At 37.7% G+C, this 24,673-nt stretch overlaps 1 protein-coding gene across 1 annotated transcript in view; it reads left to right on the top strand.

Annotated features, from left to right (window-relative positions):
- The window catches only part of CBLB (Cbl proto-oncogene B), a gene marked incomplete at both ends in the record, with an annotated part of 129,078 nt that extends 105,659 nt beyond the window's left edge, over positions 1–23,419 (top strand). The window contains 7 exons of the mRNA XM_084264335.1: positions 768–862; positions 9,075–9,218; positions 13,658–13,746; positions 13,846–13,977; positions 15,262–15,399; positions 17,981–18,100; positions 23,157–23,419. Coding sequence (XP_084120461.1) covers positions 768–862; positions 9,075–9,218; positions 13,658–13,746; positions 13,846–13,977; positions 15,262–15,399; positions 17,981–18,100; positions 23,157–23,419 — 981 coding nt within the window. The remainder of the gene's footprint in view (positions 1–767; positions 863–9,074; positions 9,219–13,657; positions 13,747–13,845; positions 13,978–15,261; positions 15,400–17,980; positions 18,101–23,156) is intronic.
- Between the last annotated feature and the right edge of the window lie 1,254 nt (positions 23,420–24,673).

The raw sequence follows: 24,673 nt of genomic DNA, 5'->3' as shown, positions 1-24,673 counted from the left end.
TGTTGTTTAAAATGTTTAGCTTGTCATCTGATTTTAAAAGGATTTTGGGTTTATATCATCATAGGGCATTCCAGTTGTGGTCTGGTGCAGTATTGAAGCCAATGTAATAAATAATTCTCAAATCTGAATAAGCACTTGGTGTAGAAGTGCCATTGTAGTCTGGAGAAGTCACATATGTGTTTCTTTAACCAGATGCTGTTTAAACTGTCATCTTTGGGTTATAGATCTAAGCCATTTGGTTAAATGAAGCAACTGACAACTCTGAATTACTCTTCCAGGCTGTATACAGAGTCATCCCTGATCAGTTGGGATATAATACTTTTGCTATTGGGAAAAGCCAAGAATCAGGAAGACAATCCTGTGGGTAGGGAGTGGATTCTGGCAAGCACTGTGTCACAGATTTTTAAAAAACATGTTAATATGTTTAGTGTGTGCTGTACCTATTGTCTTCCTAGTGTGCTTCTCTCTCTCACGTTGATCAGTCTGCAACGTCAAAATCTCAATCTCCCCCCAAGCAGTTCAGCTTTTTGAGTGGTCAATCTAGTAACCATGGTGTGGATTTTCACATTTTGGTGAGGTTTTAAGGAAACATGTGCTGCAGCTCCCAAACAGGGTGAGTTGAAACAGGGAAGAAAGAATCACTCTGGATGACAGCTCTGAAGTATGAACTCCTAGGAGAGCCTTTACCCATCATCTTCTCAAGGACTATTTTGTAATACCTAGTGGATGAACACCCATGATGATTCTAACACTTCTGCAATTTTTAGGTCTTTTCAAATGGTCATCTGATAAATGAAGAGTATGATGTCCCTCCACGGCTTTCACCCCCTCTTCCAGCTGCCTCCATCATTCCTAGTATAAAGTAAGTTAACTTCATTTGTAAAAGAAATGTGTTAATTAATGTTAGATAATAGCACCAATTCTCTGGAGTTAAAAGTGAAAAGGGGAAAATAAATAACTAATATAACGAATACATTTTCTATTAACTTTAATGTGGCTTTATAAAGGAAACGTAAATTGTGTAGATTAAGTGGGAGTGGTTCTAATGTTAATTGAACATACTACATTTTTATAGGAAGAGATAATAAATTGTGGCAGATCTTGCTCATGGGCATTTGGCAGTGGAAGCAGACACTGCCTGGTTTTGCCTCTGCTGCTACATCAGTGTGGTCAGAGGTTATTTACTGCAGGAGATGAGAGATTCTGGAGGAAGTGCAAAGGCTACATAGCATGATTTCTGCGTGTTCTGCCCCTGATCAACTCATGCTTTCTGTGCTTTCTACTTGTGGAACTTTATCTAGGATTCACACCAGTATCTTTTCTTTGTTGTGGCTAAACCAGAAACATTTTATAGCTATTCTAAATGGAGTCAACCTCTCTTGAGTCCCAGAATACGGTTTGGGAAGCATCATTTTGAGTTGCAGACTGCGCTTAGTCTTCTAGTAACATGGCTGTGCATAGCAAGTATCTTTGGACTCTGAATCACACAGAATTTTCTACAGAGCAAAAGATATTTAATCACAGAATCACAAGGCTGGAAGAGACCTTTGAAGATCATCAAGTCCAACCATTCCCATCATAAGCTAAACCAGATCCCTCAGTACCTCATCTACCCTTTTTTTGAACACGTCCAGGGATGGTGACTCAACCACCTCCCTGGGCAGCCTGTTCCAGGCCCTGACGACTCTTTCAGTAAGATTTTTTTTCTAATATCCAATCTAAACCTGCCCTGGCACAGCTTCATGCCATTTCCCCTTGTCCTATCTCCTGTCACCTGGCTGAAGAGACCATCGCCCACCACTCTACAACCTCCCTTCAGGTAGTTGTAGGTGGTGATAAGGTCTCCCCTCAGCCTCCTCTTCTCCAAGCTAAACAGCCACAGCTCCCTCAGCCGCTCCTCATATGATTTTCCCCCCAGCCCCATCACCAGCCTGGCTGCCCTTCTCTGGACTCACTTGAGGACCTCAATGTCCTTCTTATGGTGGGCAGCCCAGAACTGCACACAGCACTTGAGGTGTGGCCTCACCAATGCCGAGTACAGGGGCACAATTACCTCCCTAGACCTACTGGCCACACTGTTTTTGATAGAAGCCAAGATGCCATTGGCCTTCTTGGCCACCTGGGCACACTGCTGGTTCATATTCAGCCTGCAGTCAACCAACACCCCCAGGTCCTTCTCTTCCTGACAGCTCTCCGGCCAGTCTCCCCCAAGCCTGTAGTGCTGCATGGGGTTGTTATGTCCCATGTGCAGCACTCTACACTTGGCCATGTTAAACTTCATCTTGTTGGTCTCAGCCCATGGTCCAGTCTGTTCAGATCCCTCTGAAGAGCCTCCCCACCCTCAGGCAGATCAACACTTCCTCCCAGCTTAGTGATAGAAGATAGAAAGCTTGGAAGTGCCATAAAAGTAGTTTGTAAATTTTGGTGGGTTTTTTTTTTTTTTTTTTTAGGAAATCAGAGTATATCTCAATGTTGGATTTTATCCTACAGTTAGTTTCTTTCCAATATGCTCCTTGTGATTCTTGCTGTTAAGTAAAATAATTGGGCAGTCAGTACATATTAATGTTGAGAATTTTCTCATTAGTGTGTAGCTTTGCAGTATCTTCAACATGCCTTCCATTCTTGTTCCGTTAGTGGCAACATAAAAGACCAATATATTTCAGCAGTTCATTAATACGCTGGGTTTTCTCTTTCTTGGTGCTAGAATAAAGATGCAGCAGAGCACTGCCTTTTTCTTTCAGAAATGTGTTCTGGTGGAATAATTGCTGAGTTGGAGCTCTCCATGTTTACTTTCAGTTCAGAAACAAATTTTAGAACACTGTCCAATCATTTTTGTAATTGAATGTTGTGATGTAACATGATTGAGTTATGAGGGTATCATAGGAGTACCATTTGAATATCTCGTGTAATTGGTGTCCCCTGTAAATTGGTCTCCTTGGATTGACTACTCCTCCCATGCTACAGTGCAACCCCTGGGATGTTCCACACGCTGTTAGTCAGAAGGAGCAAGCAATAACTCTGATAGACCTCCTAAATACTTGCATATTCTAAAACAAATTGAATTTTGAAGAGGGGAAGATTCTTACCTTTTATTTTTCATAATTTTAAAATAAAAAAAATTCTGCTTGTTGAAAATCCCATTTTTTTTACTGAGATTTTTGCAGATGTAGCCTAGAAACAAAGTACAATGTATACATACACCATGCAGTGTTGATTGGAAGCTCCCCAAGAAATGATAGCAATGTGGACAGGCACAAAATCCATCCAGAACTAGAATGTGTACATTTAGTTTGGTCAAAAGAAACATCTCCATTAACTGATGACTTCTGAATAGAAAATAGATGTTTTCCAGCCAGAAGAAAATCTTCAGTTGCTAAAACCAAACTACATAAACTTTTCAGTTAACTTTCGTTTCTGATTTGGCTTGGCACTTAACATTTTTTAAAAGTATACAGCATATTTTAAATCTTGAGTTTTAAAATACAAAAATATCAATATGTAACCTAGTGGTAAGAAGTTCAAATGATCTCATTAACAACTACTAAAATGTCACATAGAATGGCTGTTACAATTAAAAATGGATCTTCATATGTTGTTTTTTGAAACACTAATATATCTACTTTAAATTTAATTTTAAATAAGTTTTTGTTACCACTAGAAAATATCCCAATAATCTATAAAATTATGTGTCAGTATGTACGTAGAAAAACTGTGAGGGATTGTAGGGCAATGTTAAAAAATAGCAAGTTTAATAAGTTTAATATTTCTACCAAACACAACAATTGCTTGCAAAACGATAACCTAAATATTATTTAGCATGATTTAATTGGAAAATGCCAGAGATATTTTTCCTCTTGTTAAATTGACTGCCCTAAGCCCTTATAAATATGTTGAGCTGTGCTTGATGCAGAATACGCTTGCTTTTCACAACTGTGCCACTGCAGTCATTATGCTGCAAGTTTCTGATTTGCTTGTTTCTGCTTTCCAGTCTCTGTGGAGCTGTGGCTTGAGAGCTAGTTTGTTTCATATGGCTGCAAGTCATTTTATTTTTGTCTACTTATTATTATAAGTCTGTCATTTCAAAGGTTTGGCTGAAGGATACGTCGACCATGAATGAAATGTCTTAATCTAAATAACAAGGAGGCAAATCAACCCTTAGTTGAAACTTTACAATTCTGAAATATCCCTACTTAACTTGTTTGACAATTTACTGAATAAGGCATTAAAAATACGTCTTTTTTTTCTTAAGTACTCTGCTGATATATTTTCATTTCACTAAATTCATTAGTATTTAACACTTTAACAATGAATTGTTGGACTCATGTTACCCAAGTCTCTGATTTTCATTTTCCACTCAGTTGCTATGTTACTGACCCTGCATGTTCAAACAATTATTATCTTTTATTAGACTGCTGTAATAATGTCAGATTAGTTTTAGCAACTTTGATCAAATTCATATTTTATTATTGAAAAATAAATAAAATTTCTATGTGGAAGATACGGAACCTTCCTCAAAACTTAGACATTTTCAAGTTAAATAGTGTTTGTTTTAGTCCTGTGAGTAGGTCCCATTTTGCTATGTCAATACGAAATCGTCCCCTTTGGCTCAAGAGTGCTTTATACCACTGTGATGTTTCTGTGAGAGAGCACCTGGTTTTGAGTATGTAACAAGACATCCAATTCCAAGTGTAGAATATCTAGTTGCTTTGAGGTAGTTAATGAACAAGTAGCACGGAGAGGTGTTTCTCCTCTTTTTATCCCTTCTAACTTGCTAAAGAGCTTTGAAGGTGAAGTGATGGTTCCATTAAAGGCAAGTGTGACTTGGAAATCCTGGCTTACTTGAAATCAGCCAGCGGCATTAGAAGGATCACTGCAGACATGCATGTTCTTGCCATATAAGAGTTGATGCTCAGGATGACACAATGTGCCCTTAGGTCATAGTGTAGCAGGCCAGAGGGTTTGGATGCATCAGCTGTTCTGTGATAATCCTCAGTGTGGCACACAGTCTTACCCTGTGGTAAATAGAAGGTCCTGTCTTCCTCTATGAATGAAGGTGTACTGCTTTGTATGCAGTACCCTTTGGTTGGGTCAAGGACAGTTGACAAGTGTTGACTTGATCATCTGGGCCATATCACTTATTTTGATGAATCAGAGTTTGCTTTAAAGCCTTACAAGATGAAAGCTTTTGTCTACCCTAGAAAGTTGTACTCTGCATGGAGCAGAAAAGTTGATAGTAAGGGCTTGATTTCTGTGCTGTATGTGCTATGGGACAATAGATAAACTAGCTGCAGTCTTGTCCTATGAACGTGAACAGTCTTTGGCAATCAGAACTAGTAGGAGCACACTTGGAGTGAGTCATGTATTTTAGCTTAATCTGAAAAGTACACAAGTTGCACATTCCTTGGTGCAAATTAAAGCATGGTAAGTGAGAGGAGATAGAAGTGATTAATATCAAAAACACAGTCCTGATCTAGACTGAAATACGTGGACTGCAAGCTCATTGTGTCTGAGTTTTGTCAATCAGTTTACCAGTAAATGATGGAAGGGGAACCTTTTCCTGAAATACTTCCAAATAAGTGGGAGAAGTTGTTTTCCCTGGAGTTATGTTTACAACTAAGCTGGACATTAGGTGACTCAACAAAAATGAATTCTCACATCTTTTGGTCTTTGGTGCTCAGTTGGGTAAGAGAGATTGACATCTAGCCTTCTGTTCAACAAACCAGAAAATAGAGTCAGCTCTTACCAGAATGTAATTCTGATTTTGGATTTTAGAATATTTCTGTTTAAAGAGTAAGAAAGGAACTAGAGAGTGCATGCATATGCTGTACTGGTCAGTTTTGTATTCCTCTGTACACAGATCTTCTAAAGATGTAAGAGTAATGAAGTTTTTTAAAGTGTAATTATGGAGAATTTCACCAGCTTGATAAACAGATGCCTAAGTGTTTCATGTCTTCGCTTATAATGACAATATTCATCTGTTTAGTTACAAAAACCTAAAATATTTGTCTGTTCATCTTCCTGGTGGGTTTATGTAGAACAATACAGAGTTAGTGTTAGAACAATGCAGATTTAATAAAACATTTTGAAGAAATTTCAGTAATAATAAGTATGGAATGGGATAAATGCCTAGCAGAACAGTGCAAAATATGTTTGGGGTTAGTTATTTCAACTAGAGTAAATTCAAAGAGCAATATAATTTTAAAAGAAAATAATTCTGATATAGGACAATTCTAGGACCCTAACAGAGACCATATTAACTATATGTTAGTACTCTAACTCCTCTGCTACTTTATAGATTAGAAGCACCTTTTAAATATTAACCACATCATAATACTTAAAACCTTGAAGATTTTTTCCTTACTTTAAATATAGGGAGAGATTCACTGTTGTGAAGACTGTGTCTTACACAGTACTTAAAAGCGGGAGACTTGGAATGTATGCTCTTAATAATAGCTTCAAACTAGTAACAGTTTCTCAGCAGTGAAATAATGTTGGGAAATTGATTTTGGCATATGTATACATACTGTTATCCTGTCAATAAAGGTGGAGCTTTGTTAACCACATAAGTTAGGTTCTTGTGTCCACTGAATATATAAGAATAAAAGCAGAGACATCAACTAGGTGAAGAGTGGAAAACTTCTTTCTGTTCATTAAGTATACCAAATTTATTTAGTTAAGAAATTGTCAGTAAATCTTCCAGCTTTCCCATCTGAGAACTGTTTTCAGCAGGAATCTGATAAGAGTAGCTATTATAGTGCTCTACTTATTTCAGGTGATGATCAGGCTCTCAGTTTTACTCTGCAGATTTCCTTAAAAATATTAAACTTAATTCACAGTATTCCAGGAATAAAAATCTCTTTTATAACAAGCTTCAGAAAGACCCTTCAGAGAAGGGGGTTTTGGTGGTTGTTTCCCTGTAACAGCCTTTGAAGAGGTCTTCAAACAGTACTACCAACCCGGTTTGTTCAGTCTTGGGTGTTTCTAGTCTAGATATCAGTATTTCAAGCATTGCTATCTGCAGAGGCCAGCAATTCAATTTGTAATTATTTTCAAAAGGCACAGGCTTATATATGTGCACCACCACCCCTCCCCACACTGCTTGTGCCTCTACAGAAATGAGAAAGCTTATTCTTTGTGGCTCTTTTAACTGAGAAATGCTGCAGTGTCTACCTGAGAATGCAACAGAGATCTCACTGACCCAGCAAGTCTTTACTTTCTGTTCTGTAAATGACCATACAGCAGGGACATAAGCCCCTTGTCCATCTAAGAAATGAAAGATGGAAAGGGCAATTTCACACTACATTGCTGCCTTTGCTCCCTCTACAGAAGATGGTTGAAAACTGCAATATGGAGTTTGCAGTTCACTGTCATAAATCTTACCCCTCCCTTTGGCTAGCATGTCTTTGCAAAAGAAGTTGGGATTCCCATCTTTTATGAACTTGTGTCTGAAGTAAAAAGTATGTTACTGATTGAAGGAAAGAGTGTCTGAGAAGTTACAGGTATCTAGGGAGCTCTAGACTTAGAATATATTTAAACAAAAGCAGCACATCTGCTCCTTCTTTCTCTGTTCTTTTTCTTTCTCCCTTTATTTATTTGTTCATTTAGCAGCTGTCTAGTTCTCATGGTAGTTAGCTTTTCGGTTTTGTTCACACAGTACCTGGATGTTCTATAGCCATATGGCATCATCTGTAGTAAATGGTGAGGGACGTGTGTTTTTCCTTCACGAAGAAGTGTGCTGTGTGAGTCAGGTGTTATGAGGAGATGGGCCTGGCCTGTCATTTCAGCTCTTGCCCTTGGGATAAAATCAAGCTAATTAGACTACAGGAAGAGAAAGCATGTCCGGTCCCTCCTCATATTTCCTTATAAACTACCCTAAATGATGTATGAACTAGATAGACCTTTGTGATGTAGCATGTAGTTCAGCTGAGGGGGCATTAGCTGTACTTTCAAGCCACAGATCAAAATGGCTGTGGGTGCACTGTACATCGTTATTCAAGGTGCTCCAGTTGTTGCCTTTTTTGTGGCAAAGAATAAAGGTGCTGTGCACTACATAATTAATGTAATACCCAGAGGATTTACAAAGTTAGGCACTTAGTGCTCTTCTTGTTCAGCTGGTTAAAGAATCAAACTTCTGCTTGTGGTTTTCTTGTATGATCAAGCTGAAGTTAAATTAAGTCTTTAATGTAAGCTTTTGTATTTCTGATGTTTTGTGAGTTTATTTATCCTAATGTAGTGGAATAATTGCTATAAACAGAAGGGCTCTATGTATAAGACAGTATGTGATGTGGATTGCTAGACCTATAACTAGCTAGTTATATTTTATGAAGGTCAAAAGATAGGTTGAGCCTGTTAGCATCTAACAAAATTCCTTTCTGCCAGACTGCTCACTAAAATGAATTTTTTGCCCATCATTTTGTTGACAGTCATCTAACAGAAAACCAGATAGTAGGAACTAGTTTTTCATTTAAAAAAAAAAAAATCTTGTATCCAGCAGTGTTCTCCACAATGGAACTTGTTACCTGTAAATGGAGATTGTAAAGTCTACCTCTCTCCTGGTCTTCCACTGCTTTCAGGAAGGTATATAAATCACTGCCTGGGAGGACAATTTAAAACAATAATTGTTTGTGGTAAAAATAATTTAAAATCTAGGGAAATTCTATGAGTTTTGTAATGTTATGTCCAGAATGAGGAGTAGTAGTATCAGCTGCCTTACAGCCCTGCTAAATACTATTTGCCCTGAATTAACTTTGTTTAGTTCTTCGATATGTGCAAACAGATTAACTCTTGTAAGTGCCTATTTAGGACTCTTAATTCTTTGCAATTCTCTGCTAGGTTGTGCTTGCTTAAAGTAGCTGTTTAACTCTTAGAAGGCCAGCTGCCCTTTTCTCTGAGCATTTTTAGTGACAAAAAAAAGCCAGTAGCCTTACAAGTTTTCTTTTGACATGGCAGTGTTGTTACCTTACGTGTAGCAGATGTGTATTAAGGACGTGTATAAGGAGAATTATTTTCTGTATTATACTGAAGTCAATTATTTAACAGTTAAAGCGAAACTGATCTTCTTCTCATCTCCTCAGGTGTCCTGTTCCTTCAGCAAATTCTCTCTCTGATAAATCAAGGGATCACACGGATGATGATGATGAATACAAAGTTCCTTCTTCACATCCTGTAATACTGAGCTCACAACCACCTCATAGTCACAATATCAAACCTCTCTCTCGGTAAGGTTATTTAGTAGCCTTTAAGGCAGCTGATTTAACAAAAGCTCTGCTTTTTCCAAAATTTAACTGGATTCAACATCTACAATGATGGTTAAGCTTTGCCTACCTTCTGAAATGTCTTATCTTTTCAAGCTTGGATCACTTATGCATCTTTCACCTGACCACCACAACAGTCATAAACCTGTGACATTCACTTTATTGTATCTCTGTTGTGTCAGAACTGGGTAGTTTTTGCTTTTGAATGCCATTCCTGCAGTTTTCCCAATAGGTTGAGGTTTTCAGAACTGACCAAGGGATACAACCCTCAAAACTCTTGCAAAAACAACTTTTAGGAGAACTGTGTCACTGAAAATCCCAAGGTCAGCTTTGAAAATCTTAAACTTTCACATTTTACGTAATTCATTTTAAAAAGCAATGCTGTACTGAAAAATATGTGAATTGGCAGCTGTATGTACATACTTGTGGGGTTTTTTGTCCTGTGTGGACTATGTCTTTTGGCACTTGGAGACTGTTAACAGTGTATTTTCTTTGTGCTTCTCAGGAAGATAACCTTTCTTAAAATCAGGTGGAAAATATCTCTCTTGCTTTAAACATGGTCTTAAATAATATCTTCAAACTCTCATGGTTCTGATTTATTAATGGATTATGGCAAGGAGATTTGGAGGCAGAGGACATGGCAACTGAAGTCTGTGTCAATCCTGGTGAACTTCTTCGTGTTTGACTCATAAAGAAAATCTGTCTGGAATTTAGGAGAATAAATCATGGGCAAAAATAGGGCCAATTCCCTACTAGTCTTGTAGGTCAGAAGTATGGTATTAAAGTCAACTTTTTATCTAAAAAGTTCAGATTCTTCTGCTGTAAAATTGCATATCACACATACTGCTGTGTGAAGGACTCACCATCAATCAAGCTTGATATCTCTCTCATGCCAAAATTAACCAGTTGCAGTTTTTAGACCTCTTCAATCAGACATTAGAACAGGTGGAAAAAATAGTAGCCTCATCAGTCCTTGCATGCAGGTTAAAAAGTCTGTCTTTATTAGAAATGTCGATGCAGCCTTCGCTGTGTATATGTGAGTGTGGCACAGTTGCATGAGCTTTATGGTCTTGAGTACTTAAATTCCTGTCTACTCCACGAGACTTTAAAATGTCAGCGATGAAGAAAACTCTCTAGTTTTGGCCAAACAAAAAACTGAGAAGAAAAAAAAAATTCCAAGGTCCTAATCCTTTTTATCTATGCCATTTTTTATGTGTGTTGTGCTTCTGCATGGATGGGAATGTCTCTGTGTACCATGCAAAGTCATCTAATTGCTTGTGTGATTAGAGGGTTTTTTTATACAAGACATTTCTGCCAGAAGACAGCGGTGTGTGGACAGATTAACTTCCATCGAGCAGCTTCTGAGGGCTATGTGTAGGTTAGTGTGTAATGTGCTGCAATAGGACTGAGCCTGTACTGACTGACTCCAAGGACCCCACATCCACCCTGTAAGTTGTGGGGAGTTTTGCATTCAGACTAGCTCTGGTGTGGTGCTGTGGCTGCACAATTACCCTTCAGTAATTGCAGCACATGGGATGAGCTCCTGCGGGACATCTTCGGAGTTAACGTCATCCAGAAGAAACTGAGTTTGGGTGCTCTGAGGCATCTCTGCAATGCAAACCAAAGTGCTTTAAGTGGGGATGACTTGTGGAGAACTGTTTCAATTCATACTCCTCACCTGACTTAGAATGCTGATATCTAGAATGCACCCTGAAAGTTTCTTGAGAAAATGACCTGGAAAATTAGGAGCTTCTCTTTTTCCAGTATCACTTTTTTGCAGAAAAGTTGAGTGCTTCAATTGACTGGTACAGGGTTTCACCAGGCCATTAGAATTATTAATAGAGGTTGTAGATGGAAAGCTTATTTCTAGTTTCTTCTAGTTTTTAGTTTATTTTTTAGCTAGTGTATTTGGTATTGTGCTTATGGTGGGTGTTTTGGCATTAATCCACGACTTGCTACAGAGAAAATACTTCAGTTTGCTATTCAGGTTACTCTGTGATTAAAACTACTAGCTCATATATTCTTATAAGAACTTTAGTTTAAAACAAACTATTCTCCTAAGCATTAAAAAAAAAGAAACAAAATCCTGTTGAATATTTGTGCATGGAAATACACGAAGTTCCATGTACTTAAAATGTCTCAGCTGATGTCACTGCTTAGTTGTGAAAGCTGAGAAGACTTTCAGAAAGAATCTTGATTCGGGTTGATGCTGTGTTCTTTTAATGCACTTCTTTTCATTTCAGTGTCAATAAAAGCTTAACTTCTCAGTAATGTTTAGCAATGCAACAATATTTTGTTCATTTTTTGTTTCAATTGTCATAAGTTTTTAGTGCTTCCCCTAGAGTCACCACCTCTTACTTCTTTCCTAGGTGTTGCTTCCTTGATTCTTGGGTAGTACATAGAGTTTTCAGTAAAACTGAAACTCAGAATTCCTTCTGGATGTTTTGTAGTTTAGGAATGATGGCATTCTTACATCCTACCCCCAGATTTGTATTGCCACAAAGACATTTTGCAGGTAGATACAACAATGCAGGAAATAGTGTGAGAATAGAAAAAGAATCATTGAAAGTCTAACTGATGGGCAGATCCGTTAATTGTGTGGCTTGTTACAGCTGATCATCTCTTCCCAGATATGGGGCAAGTTCAGCAACAAGAAATGGAGGGATTTCAGCATTACTAATTAGGCTATTGTTAGAAGAGTGATACATTATTGCATTCACAGTTGTTTCCTAATAAAACTTTTTCCAAATGGAAAAAGACAGAAGTCTTGCTTTTTGGTACTCATTTGCTGCCATTTTTCCCAGTGTTTACTGTTGATGTAAACAGGTATTTCAGCATGATTTGCAAGCTGATAACTTAACTGGACTCCTTATAACCTGAAGACTTCTGAAGTGGTGCCATGGTAAATTATCTTAGTGTCTGTGGCTACTTAGATTATTGAAAATGCAGAATAGATTCAAATTAAAGTAGAAAAATATTCTTAGTTATTTAGTGTATATGCTGAGGAGTCAAAGGAAGTGTTGCATCCGCTGTATTTGAGAGATTGAACCGATTTAATCTCAAAGATAGAAACAACACTTCCTCTACCACTTCCCTGGGGAAATTAGTTCATAACAAAGTAGCTCTTTACCATTAGGTTTTTTGTTTTGTTTGGTTTGGTTTGGTTTTTAAGTCTCGTAATTATTCTTACATTGATTTCATTACTCCTGGTTATAACTCCTGGGACCACAAACATAATTTCACTTCCTCTTTCCTGTTTATATATTTTAAACGCTTCCAGACCTTTATTCATCCCTCCTTTCCATATGGACAAAGCTGATGGATTTATTAAACTTTGTATTATTGGTAAAAACCCAAGATATGAAATTTTAGTTTATGTATCTCTAGCAGATTTGCCATTATTTAGCAATAATGGTGCGTGGTGGGTTGGGATTTTTATTTTTAAGCTGAAATTGTTCAGCTTTGTGGCCTTTATCCAAAGAAACTCTGTTTCTTTCTGAATATACAGGGTCTACAGTCAAATGGGAGGAGTGGTTTCCCAATACTTTAACATTTATTTAAGCAATATTTAATAATACAAAAAAGCTTTTGTTATGTTTTTCCCTGCAGATTTTGATCAGTCATCTTACAAAAATAATACCCAATATTTTTCTGATAAGATTATAGGAAACATTGTACTGTTTGTTTTAGGTGATGTTAATATTTAATTTGAGGCTGTTTTTCAATTTTGAGGGCATAGTGTGCTTCCATGTGAAAATAAACCCCCCACAGTAAATTGTGATAGAAGTATCTATGAGAGTCAGTGTTTTGACACAGAAATGAATAGGTGCCTGCAAAACTGCTTTGACTTGTTAAATTTTGAATTTATTTTTTAAATGTGTGGCAAGAGTTTAGTTGAAATTCGCTATTGCTAGTGGTGTGGTGTGTTCTTTTTGTTGTTTTGTGGGGTTTTTTTTCTTGTTTTATTTCGTTAGATGACTTTTCTCTGTCCTTCAGCATGGATTACCAAAATCTACATGTCCCTTTACCATATTTCCGCTCAGGGAAGTTCAACAGCTGGGAAGGTGAAATAGGATTAAGTCCATGACTTCACTGTGTGAATAAACTAATGACCTGAGTCCTAAAGTGACGTCTATGTTTAATGTTAGTAGTTCTTCTGTTGCAGCCTTGAGTAAGTTATTTAAGCCATGCCACCAAGAGAGCAGTATAATCCTCCAAAGGAGTTTTTTTTATGGTTAACCAGTATCTGCTCTCAGTATAAAAACAAATGGGAAGCTTAAAATTGGTGCAGGTTATCATTCATTTTTTTCCATGTAATGGACTGCCAGATCAGGTACTTGATCGTTCTTGGAATGAGTACTTGGATAGCTGGTTGATTGCTTCCTTTTAATGTCTGTATTCAGGGTGTGTGAGAACGGTCAGTGTGCTGGAGTAACGAATGGGACACACAACACTGCTTCTGAGATGAAGAAATCAAAGCATCCAGAGTTAGGTACGTTTTTATTTTTCACCAGTCAGCAGGAAAATTTACTCTGTGCCATTCTAGAGGTACAGCAAGAAAACATTCACTTCTTGTGATTGTGTCATTCAGGAGATGTCTATGATGCACCCGCTGTTCCGGTACCTTTGCCACCTGCACGACCTCCTACCAGAGACAACCCAAAACACAGCTCTTTGCTCAACAGGACACCCTCCGATTATGATCTTCTGGTGCCCCCTTTAGGTTGCAGACTTTTTGCTTGATTACGTTTAATGGTTAACGTTGCCTGCACAAACCAAATGCCATATTTAATGAAAAATAACCAATGTTGAGTATGTTAAGAATACCAAACAAGCTATGGGCTAAATATTACAGCTGTAAGTCAATATTTGTGTCAATAATCTATGCTGGTACCTGGCTGTAAGCCTTCAAGCAAGACATATGAAGAGGTGTACTAAATCTGTATTGAACCTACAAAGGAAAGCAAAACCATTTTCCTTAAAATAAATTATAATTTTTGGTCCCTTAATGTGAAGTTTGAGCATTGCAATTTAATGCAAGAGTGGAACATTTTTCATATTGCAGCTTAAATGATTGTGTTTCTTTTATCAAATACAAAGAAGAATGGTCTTATTTAAGTCAATGAAAACTACATTAATGCATTTTGTTTCTGGCTTTTTTTCCATTGTCAAGGGGCAGTTCAGAAGTCACTGCTGCCTACAGTCATCAGGAGCTGTCTTTTCCAACCCTGATTTTTGTTCCATTCTCCTACACAGAAGTCAGTGAACTCCACATATATAGTGGGGCTGTGCCTGGCCAGCACCTACACCTTCACTGATACACTCAGCTGCATGATTGTTAGACTGTAGCATTATGTGTCATGATCCAATTTTCTGGTCCTATAAAATCTTTTGAACATTTGTGATGTTCTTTCTGGTCCCTGAAGTATTCCTGAGTTGAGGAACATAGAACTGAAGGCAAAAGAACACATAGAAATGACACTGCTTGGTAACCTTAGTCCTGTCTGCACTACTTTTGTGTAGGGGGTACATTCTTTTGCCAAGCCTTGGAAGGTTTAGTTTATATCTGAGGTCAGAGCTTTAGAACAGCAGATAAAGATAACACACAGCGTAAATGTAACAGATTCAATGTAGTCAGCACTGATGTTTGAATATAAATATTTTTTTTTAGCCACTGAAACACAGCTATTATTCTACAATAATATCCAGTGAAAGTTTTTGTTATAATACACTCTTTGCAATTGAGCCACTAAATGAAATCTCTTCCCCCACAAAAAATAACCAACCCTGACCACTGCCAAAGGTCATTCCGAGCATGTTTTAGGAAAGGATTGTGCATAGTAAGAGTCGGGTTTACAATTTCATGACTGGAATCACTGAACTCCTAGATGAACCCTAGGAATAACAGCCTCAGCAGCCAGGGAAAAATAAATTTTAAGCTTCACTCTTTACTCAGCAGTTCTTAATGAAGTTTGCTCATCTAATAATTCTTTTTTTTAAAATGCAGGCGAAGATGCGTTTGATAGCTCACCTCCTTCACTGCCACCACCACCGCCACCTGCTCGGCACAGCATGATTGAGCACACAAAACCTGCTGGCTCAGGAAGCCGACCTCCTTCAGGACATGAACTGTTCCTTCATTCTGGTAGGTAGATAAAGGAAAGAACGTATTTTATTTAATTTTCCTTTACTTCACAAGCTTATCTGTTCTGTGTTAAAGTCATCAGGCTTCAGAACTCCGTTATACAGCCTATATTTATTTTAAAATATTTTGGGTTGGTTTTTTTTAATGGTGGAGATAAAACAGCTTAGTGTATATAAAAAGACTTAACTTTTCGTTATTGCAAAGTAATGAAATAAGGTCAGTATTCCTATATGAGACTCCACATTGCAAAATTGTAAATTTTAAATTTAAACTAATTTCTAATTAGAGTTGTTAAGTGCCAAGTTTTCTGTTGTAATCTTTCATTCTGGTCTGTAACTTTTTGTCAACTCTTTCATTTTCTATAGTAAAACATAGTTCATGGGGTATATTTTCAAGTTGGAATTTGGGGAAAAACTAGAAAATAAGAACATCCTGCTTTGTTAGAGCGGCTGTAAAATTTTGCTGCAAAACTGTATTAATTGTGAACATACTTGCAGATTCCTTTGGTGTATAACCTTTTTTTTTTTTAACCTCTCTCTTCCAAAGAATCACACTGACACTTTTTCAGGCTGGTATTTTGCTTCTAAAAGGTGTAAAAGCTATGTTCACAATTTACCAGTTTTGTCTTTGAGTTGAAAAGTGTCTGATTGTCAGGTTAATGAAGTTGAATGCATTTGCTGCTGATGGTACAGATTGCAACAGGATTTTTGTGGGTTACAGTGTGTATCTGTGAAGTGACCTTTTTTTTCTCTGTGGAAACTTCTAAACGGTGTCTGTGTCTTAAGTTCTCCTCTCTCAGGAATATTTTCAATGATTATCTACCTTGCAGTGTGGTTAGATGTTTTTCCCCTCTGGTTTGTTTTTCATAGAAGCTGTATGGATAGGGATAAATTAAATGTTTTGGTGATAGTATCACAGGAATGCCAGAATATAGATGATGGGCAATCCTGTGCAACTCTGTAATAGCCTGGCAGGTTGTCAGGTGTTCGGCTGACCTTTGCGAGTGATACCAGCTGCGAGATGAAAGTGAGCTGGTTTAGGCTGAACTGCAATGACCTCCCTCCTATGGAATGTTTTTATTGTTCAGCCCAGTCTGAATGGGTGCTTCAGTTGTATCATCTGATGCAGAAACACACACTGTGCCATTCAGTTCTAATGGGAACGGAGAGGAAAAATAGAAACCCTCACACGCAGACGCACACGAGCTCTGTCAATCTGTGTGCAGTTCCAAGAAACATGAAGAGTTTTAAATTACTAAGAGTTATTTCCAAATAACCAAAGAAACATCACTGGTGGTGGTAACACCCCCCCCCCCCCCCAACTCATCTAGTAGTTTTTCATTAAAAGTCTGGAAAGTGTATGTATTGTTCTTCATATTTACATATGCAATCTTATAGCTGCAGTTTTTCTTTAAGCTTGTCAGTGTGTACATCTACTTAGGCATACATGGTTGTGCAGATTGGTCTTTTCTTATTCATATGGTATTTCTAAAGCCATATTACTCACTTTGAAACTTGTCAAATAAACTGCTGTAGATGATTTATGATGAGGTTTTGATGATTGTTTTCCATACCAGTCTTGGGGGTGACTTCTCAGCTATCCATCAGAGACTGTCAGATTAGAATAATAATCTCATCATCAACAACAGCAAAAAGTTGCGGTGACATACAAACACTCTTAGGAGTCCAGACACAATATGCCAGGACTATATATTTCTCTCATTTCTTAAATTCTGTCCCTGCAATCAGTAGAGAGACCCGAAGGCCTAGTCATGGCCTTTACCAGACCCTGCAGTCAATATTTACCCGTAGCTGGGACTGTATGAATAGGAAATCCTGTAGGCTTTTGTGAACTGCAAATCACAGAAGTGTTACCAAGCTCTAACCAAGCCAAATAGCTGGGATATTTCTACTTGTGCTGCTTCAGGCTTTGCAGCCACACTCCTTGCAGTGTCAGGACTGGGGATAGATGTAGACCTCATTGCGGCCTGTGGCTTCCTTACAGGGGGGAGTGAAGGGGCAGGCACCGAGCTAATGCCTTTGGTGACCAGTGATAGAACCCAAGGGAATGGCATGAAGCTGCGACAGGGGAGGTTTGGCTTGGTTATTAGGAAGAGGTTCTTTAAGGAGAGGGTGGTCAGGCACTGGAACAGGCTTCCAAGGTAAGTGGTCACAGCACCAGCTTGGCTGAGTTCAAGAAGCATCTGGATGATGCACTCAGTCACACGCTCTGACTTGGCTGGCCATATGTGGAGCCAGGAGTTAGGCAGGGTGATCCTTATGGGTTCCTTCCAACTCTGGGTATTCTATGTAAGCAGAAGAGCCATGGGCAGGGCAGGGTAGACCACATTTGAGCTGTGCTTCTGTTTTTGTCACTGCAAGACACAGTTACATGTCTGCTATGCAAATGTTGAATTTGGATGTATATGTGCATATGTTATGGGCAAATACCTGTCTGGATTCATGGCTCTCATAAAGGGCGGCTGTTTTAAGGCTAGGTTCTATGCATCAGCTTCCCCTCCCCAACACCCCCCCAATAATTTGGATTGTTCTAAGACACCTATTTTGTTCTGTTATTATAGATCCCCATTTTGATCCGATAACTGGTCATGTTCCTTTGCCACCTGCTCGTAGAGTAACTGGAGAAAACGTCAAAACAAATAGGACATCTCAAGACTATGATCAACTTCCTCCCTCTTCAGGTAAGGTAGAAAACTGCTCCTGTAGAAAATTACAACTTTATGAAGTCCAGTGAGATTTTTGTCATTCTGGGCAACAAATGACAGTGGTAATACTGCTTAATGAATATGAAGTCATCAAAGGTAACAGATATTTAAGTGCAGCAACAAAGGTAGAAGTGGCTACCTGTGGTCTGTGTTGTAGATACTATGCCATCAATTTCACCAGCTGCCAAACTGAATGTTTATGTGAGTTCTACTATTCCTTATTTTTTTGCGAAAGGCAGAAATTTTTCTGCTACCTTTAAAGCCCACAAGAGATAAGAAGTCCTGCAGGGGCCACAGGCATGTCACTTCCATCTGTGTTTCATTCCTCCTTTAAAAAAAAAATCAGCTTCACTTTTGATAGTAGTATCATTTTCTGATCTTTTTTTATTAATATGTTTGTCTGAAGTGCTAAGAAAATTTTTTAATGTTTTTCAGTTAAACAAATTAAAATACAGTGCTCTATTTGCATGGACCAGGTCCAGTAGAAGCAATTCCTCTGCCACAGAAATTTGCTTACAGTTTTCAGGCAACACAAATAATATACAAAGGAAAGCTACTAAAATTAAGTAAATTAATTATATGAAATATAAAATCAAAGCATTACCTGCATTTTAAAGTAATTTCCTCAATTTGTGGACACATTTTCTTTTCTTTAGATGTGAATGGTATATGGGGAAAGGGGAAGATTGTTCCACCTGTATCATTTTACAGTGTGTGGAGACCACAAGAAGAACGAGCCAAGTGATGCTTTAAACCATTATTAGTTCTCCAGATAAAAGTGAATTGTGTGTGAAAACTCTTTTCTAATGCATAAAGAAATGGACTTATTTATCTAGTCTTTCAGTTGTAATCATCATCAGTGTTTAATTGCAACACTCACAGGTGGAAAAATTATATATGTTTTTAATTATAATTTTATTGCTCATTCTTAGGAATGTGTAGTTCATCTCTGCTGTGGCATAGGAATGAAAGAATATATTTTTCCAGCTCAAAGTACGGGGAAATTAAGTAAACCTGAAGTGTGCTACAGAATTTTTAATGAATAGCACATTTGAGAATTAGTGTGATGACTTTGGTAAACAGTAGCGCTTTTAGGAGGCTACCTCTGCTACTTTAACAGTGTTTCTCTTACCTATTCTTAGGTAAAAACCCTGTTTCATAATCAGTGTTTTATACGTGACACTGCGAGGGTTCTATTTGCCTTATACTGTTAACCTGACTTATTTAGGGTATCTGAAAGTCTTTTATTATACAAATTGTGACAACAGTATAACTACCTCTTAAAGCTACAGTTTTCTTGCAGTTCTTGTGGTTCTCTGGTAGATATTTTTTTTATTATTATTACTTTCCTAAAGTACTCCAAGATATTTGCTACTTAAGATCTTGGAGCTTTGATGTCACTTTAATAAATACTATACTGTCTGTATGTTTCCCACAGCCATCTTCTAAAACACCCACATGTGCTGACCTTTACTATAAATACCATTCTAAGTCAGCATGATGTACAGCAAGATACTCAATTCCATTTCAATGAAATGAAAACTATGTGATAGATCATGTCGTACTCTTAATTGGAAAGTTGTTTTTACAGTGGCAGTAATTCCATAGAACAGAACTGATGAGCTTCAGCATGAACTGATTCACCTTCATCTGCCATCCAGAAAGCCAACGTTGAGGTGTAACTCTATTCAGAACTTTTTGGTTTTGCGTTTGTTCTGACCTAATCAGTTGGCTTAGGAAATTCTTCATTTCAGCCCTGTTACACAGTGAATCTTTGGACTCACAGGAAAAAGATGTGTAGTTCACACTATAATCTAATTATTATTTAGCCACTGGCTCCCCAGAGTAGCATGGAAAGTCCTCTAACTTCTGTGCTTCGGTTTGACTGTTTTTAAAATTGCTGTCATGATGTTTAATTGAGTCATTAACATGCAAGGAGAAATTTATTTTAACTCAGCAGTGTATTTAGTATTGAAGGGTTAAGAAATAGTTCTCAACTACCCACATAACTATCCCAAAGGCATAAATTTTCAAACTTCTTAAATACAGCTTTTAAAAATTACTACACTAAAAGCAAGAGAGTGAGATATTGCTAATATTTAGCATATCTTACCTGAGCACAGCCAATGATGTGTGAAACATAGAAGAAAATTGGGCCTCTAACGCAGGTGTCTGCTGTATTTTAATGAATTTAGCTGTTCTGTAAGGAATGGATTCAGATGGCTAGATAGCTATACTCTTCTGTTGTCTATCCACTCACCTTATTCATCTTAACTCGAGCTCTTGCATGCAAATTTCAATTCTTTTATGCGGAAATAATGGCAGGGAATGTCATGCATTGTTTCAGGCTGGGTTTCATTTAACCCCAGGGGGATTAATCTGCTACAGTACTGCAAAATAAGAAGATTGTGGCAAAGAGCGTGATGGACTCGTAGGTGCAGTTACAAATCTCCTCCTCCCACTGTGCCACAGAGCTCTTGCCCTACCACTTTTTCTGCACTTTCTAAACACTAAATGAGCCTGTCTCTGCCTTTATACTAACCCGCTTCTTCAGGGTTAAATCTAGTGCTGAATTACAGAAATGCAAGTAACAGGGGAAGCTCCTTGCTGTAGAAACTGTTAATTGAATTATGCAATTAGAAAATCTATTTCAGTTTTTAGTTAGGCATCTGCAGTGGCCAAAACATCAGAGAGGATGTGAGGTTGGGAAGGAAACTCCTGCTTAAATACCTCTATCTCACTGTCCAGATGGACATGCAGCTTAGGCTTAGTATCTTTAAGCTCAGGATCCAGTGTGATACCCTGCTTCAGCTAAAATTTCATGTGGATGTGAAGATATTGAAAGAGATGTCAGTGCTTAAAAAAATAATAATGGGAATTGAGAGAGAAGGCTGAAGATCTTAAAGTATCTGTGCTATAGAGAGATGTCACTGTAGCGAGAATAAAATGCCTGTGCTGCAAATCTGCTGACAGAATTAAAAATGACCCCTCTAAATGATGTGATGGCTTAAGAAAGTTTGTTTGGAAGCTTCAGCAAAATGAAGGTTTTATACAAGAAATAACTTCAGTTTTAAGCCTGTATTAGATTGGATAAAGCCAAAAATATTTTACATAACAAATGCACAGAAGGATCTGATTGACCCATATGGAATTTTTTCTGTACTTCAAGCTCAGGGAACAGTTTGCAAATTAAGTTTGTTTCATCTTCTATAGAAAGGAAGTCCATGACAAAATGTGTATATTAAGACTTTGAGATGTTTGTGAAAGACAGATGATTGTTTTTGACAAACGTTATACCATTATCTTAAATATAAAGAATATTCTTCCATTACAGTCTTGAGTTCTCTGAAATAAGCAAAATGGGAAATTAGAACTTGTTTCTGATGTAGTTTTTAGTTACTAGCCACATTCCTGAGCTATCATTAATTTCTCAAGCCAGTGTGTTTCATGGGTCTTCCACACCTTCATAGCAGGTCTGGATCTGCTTCAGGTGTGTTTACTGGAATGTTTAGCCTTTATATACTTCATTTCATCTTCAGAGAGCGAAAAGTCACAACAAATGCAAAATAACCCTTACTATATGTAGGCTGCGTCATAACTATCTGCAAAGAAATTAGCCAATCAAAATTAGAACAAAATTAATCTTAGCCCCTTAACTATAAGCTTTTATTCAAATTGCTCTCGTCCATTTGTGTTATGGATGTCACCATCCCTCTGAAAATACTATTTGCTTATCTACTCTGAGTTAAGAAATGGAATTAAAATTTATAGCAGTGCTCTGATCTGAATGCCTGGAAACTAAGTTGAGAGAAAAATACACCTTGCTTAGATGTTCACTAACGTGAACTATTTTTATTCATCTGAAGTGTTTAATGTAGTCGGTTGAATTACGATTCTCTCTGTCCAGTGTTGTGATAAGGTAGGATGTTGTGACAGTAATACTGGAAATACAACATTCTTTCATCACTAAAAAACTGCCTCTGAAGTCCTTTACACTGCAGAATGCAATTGCTGTCAGTGTAAGTAAACAGGAAATATCAGAGCCAGAAAGAAATTCCTCTAATTTATCTATCAGTGTCATTGTTGATGGAACCTTTTAGAAGCCTGTTTGAAGGATTAAGGATTTGTTATTTTTTTAAAATACTTTGCTTTTGAAAGTGTTTTTCTGCTCTATGCCTTGCTTGTATTTAAGCTTCTTATTGTGGAATCAGTGAGGATAAAGAGGTTTCAGTAAAGTTTACTTGAGCACAAAACTTGACTCTGAGAAGATTAGCAACTTTGAATATTAGGATTTTTTTTTTCCATCAGTACATCGTGATTCTTAGCACCAGCATTAACTGTGAAGGTAACCTTTCCATAGAAGAGAAGGAAAGGGGACGTATTTCTAAAGGAGGATTGGAGAGGAAGGGTCATGTTCTGTTCCCATAACTGAAAACAGTTGGGTTTTTTGAGAAGCCAGTTATTTCAGTACTTATGTATAGCAGCTACGCATGAAAAGAACTGCAATTGACTGAACAGAGTCTGCAAGATGTACCAATACATGAAGGATTTTTCTCCTCGGGCTTATTTGGCTGGATTCCTTTCCTGCACAAATTGTGGTCCTGAATAAAATTGCAATCAACTTTTGTGTGGTTGGTTGGTTGGTTGGTTGGTTGGTTGGTTTTTTAAACAGGCTAAGAAAAACTTCTCAAACTGTAGGTTGAGAGAGGAGAGCCTTTAAACCTTTGATGGGCTGTTTTCACCATCTTTGTGGTTCATCGTACTTTCTTTTTCCTCCAACCTTGGATAATTCAGATAGTAACTTTCATGTTCCTATTATGTCATTAAAATGGTATTTCACTACATTATTTCCATTTTGGATGTTCTTGAGGAATTCAGCTTCTGTCCAATTTTTAAACTGAGAGTATCAGTGAAATCTTTCTTCGTGTTTCTTTGGAATTTTACTATTAGAATAGCTTCATGAGGTTTGTCTTACCTGTGACGCTATTTTTAGCCAATTTATAATGATTTCTATCTCCTTTATTTGAAACAGATGGTTCCCAAGCACCAGCCAGGCCCCCAAAGCCACTTCCTCGGAGGACTGCACCAGAAATACACCACAGGAAAGCATACAGCTCTGACAGTTCCATGGAAAATGTGGATGCAAAAATTGCAAAACTTATGGGAGAGGGCTATTCCTTTGAAGAAGTCAAGAGGGCCCTTGAAATTGCCCAGAATAACGTTGATGTGGCCCGTAGTATTTTAAGAGAGTTTGTCTGTTATCCTCCACCAGTCTCCCCACGTCTCAATCTATAGCAGCATCGAGATATTCTTGGAGCACGTGGATTCTGCGTACCCACGCGTGGATTGGGGAGCAAGAGAAAGAAGAGAACGGAGTATTTTTCTTTCATCCTTAGTAGAAGGGTGTTTGTTTCCAGCCGTTTATCAAAGGCTCATGGCTGCTCTGATCAAGACTTATAAATATGCTGAGGCTTATGTATTTTTGCTAGCCATACTTTTTTAAATCAGGGTTGAACTGACAAAATAATTTAAAGAAGTTTACTTCCCTAGAACTTTTAATCTGTGAAATGCTTTTTCTTGTTTACAAGTTGGCAAGTTACAGTTTTCTAGTTGACGCCTGTACTATGTTCCTGTCCATAATCCCTTGTACTTTGGTCAGTTCTGCTGTAGCATTTCCAACAGTTTCCATGCTGACCATCCCATCAACTAAATCATCACTTTCCAGAAGTTCTGTGTGTGTTTGGTTTGTTGTTTTTTCTCTGACAAGATGCTTTAATTGTTTTTTTGCATTTCAGCTCATCAAATGCAAAAAGTATGTGGCCTTCACTACTGATTTTTTTTTTTTCTTCTGAGATTCCTTTGCTTTTGAGAGAGGAAATATCTGAATGTAAAATGCATTATGCTGTCTATGACTGCCTTCTTAAAGGTATTTTGACAGTAATGTTGGGCAGCTTTCTGTTTTAACATGAATTCCGTGACTGTAGTCCTCCAGGTCTTTTATACAGTTTCCACAAAAAAGATCCCAACCAATAAACAAGACACTTCGTGCAGCAGTGAGACAGAGCTCTGACGTGTAAAAGCTCTTTCAGATTTGAGTATTTGATTGCAAATGTTGAGAAATGCCAAATGCAGGCGGTAATACTGTGTTGTGATGACACACACATGGCACCAGTTCCCTGTGACCTGTACAAACTGAGGCACGCCAGACTAGAAGGAATCTTTTTGAGTCACATTAGTGGTGTTCAGGTAAACTCCGGGTTTAGCTTCTGTAAAGTATAGTGGGGTTAGTTTTTGTTGGAGTGATTATCCTGTGGTTCATTGTGGCTTGGATCGGTTTGTATTTACATGGAAACTTTCAGTCTTTGATGCACTGTTAAGTCCTACTGCTACTGTAGCAATATTTTAATTTTTTGCAAAGTTCTTTAGTAACCTCCTCCTCTGTACACTTTATTATTCTCAAGTATGTGTTCAATGCCCAAATTCATTCACTCACTTTCCAGCTGCTCATTTGGAAATACATGTTATCTTTATGTGATTAGTGATACTCTG

This window comes from Gallinula chloropus (assembly GCF_964237585.1).
Source record: "Gallinula chloropus genome assembly, chromosome: 1".
NCBI classification, from domain to species: domain Eukaryota; kingdom Metazoa; phylum Chordata; class Aves; order Gruiformes; family Rallidae; genus Gallinula; species Gallinula chloropus.
This window is presented reverse-complemented; position numbering and strand designations above follow the sequence as displayed.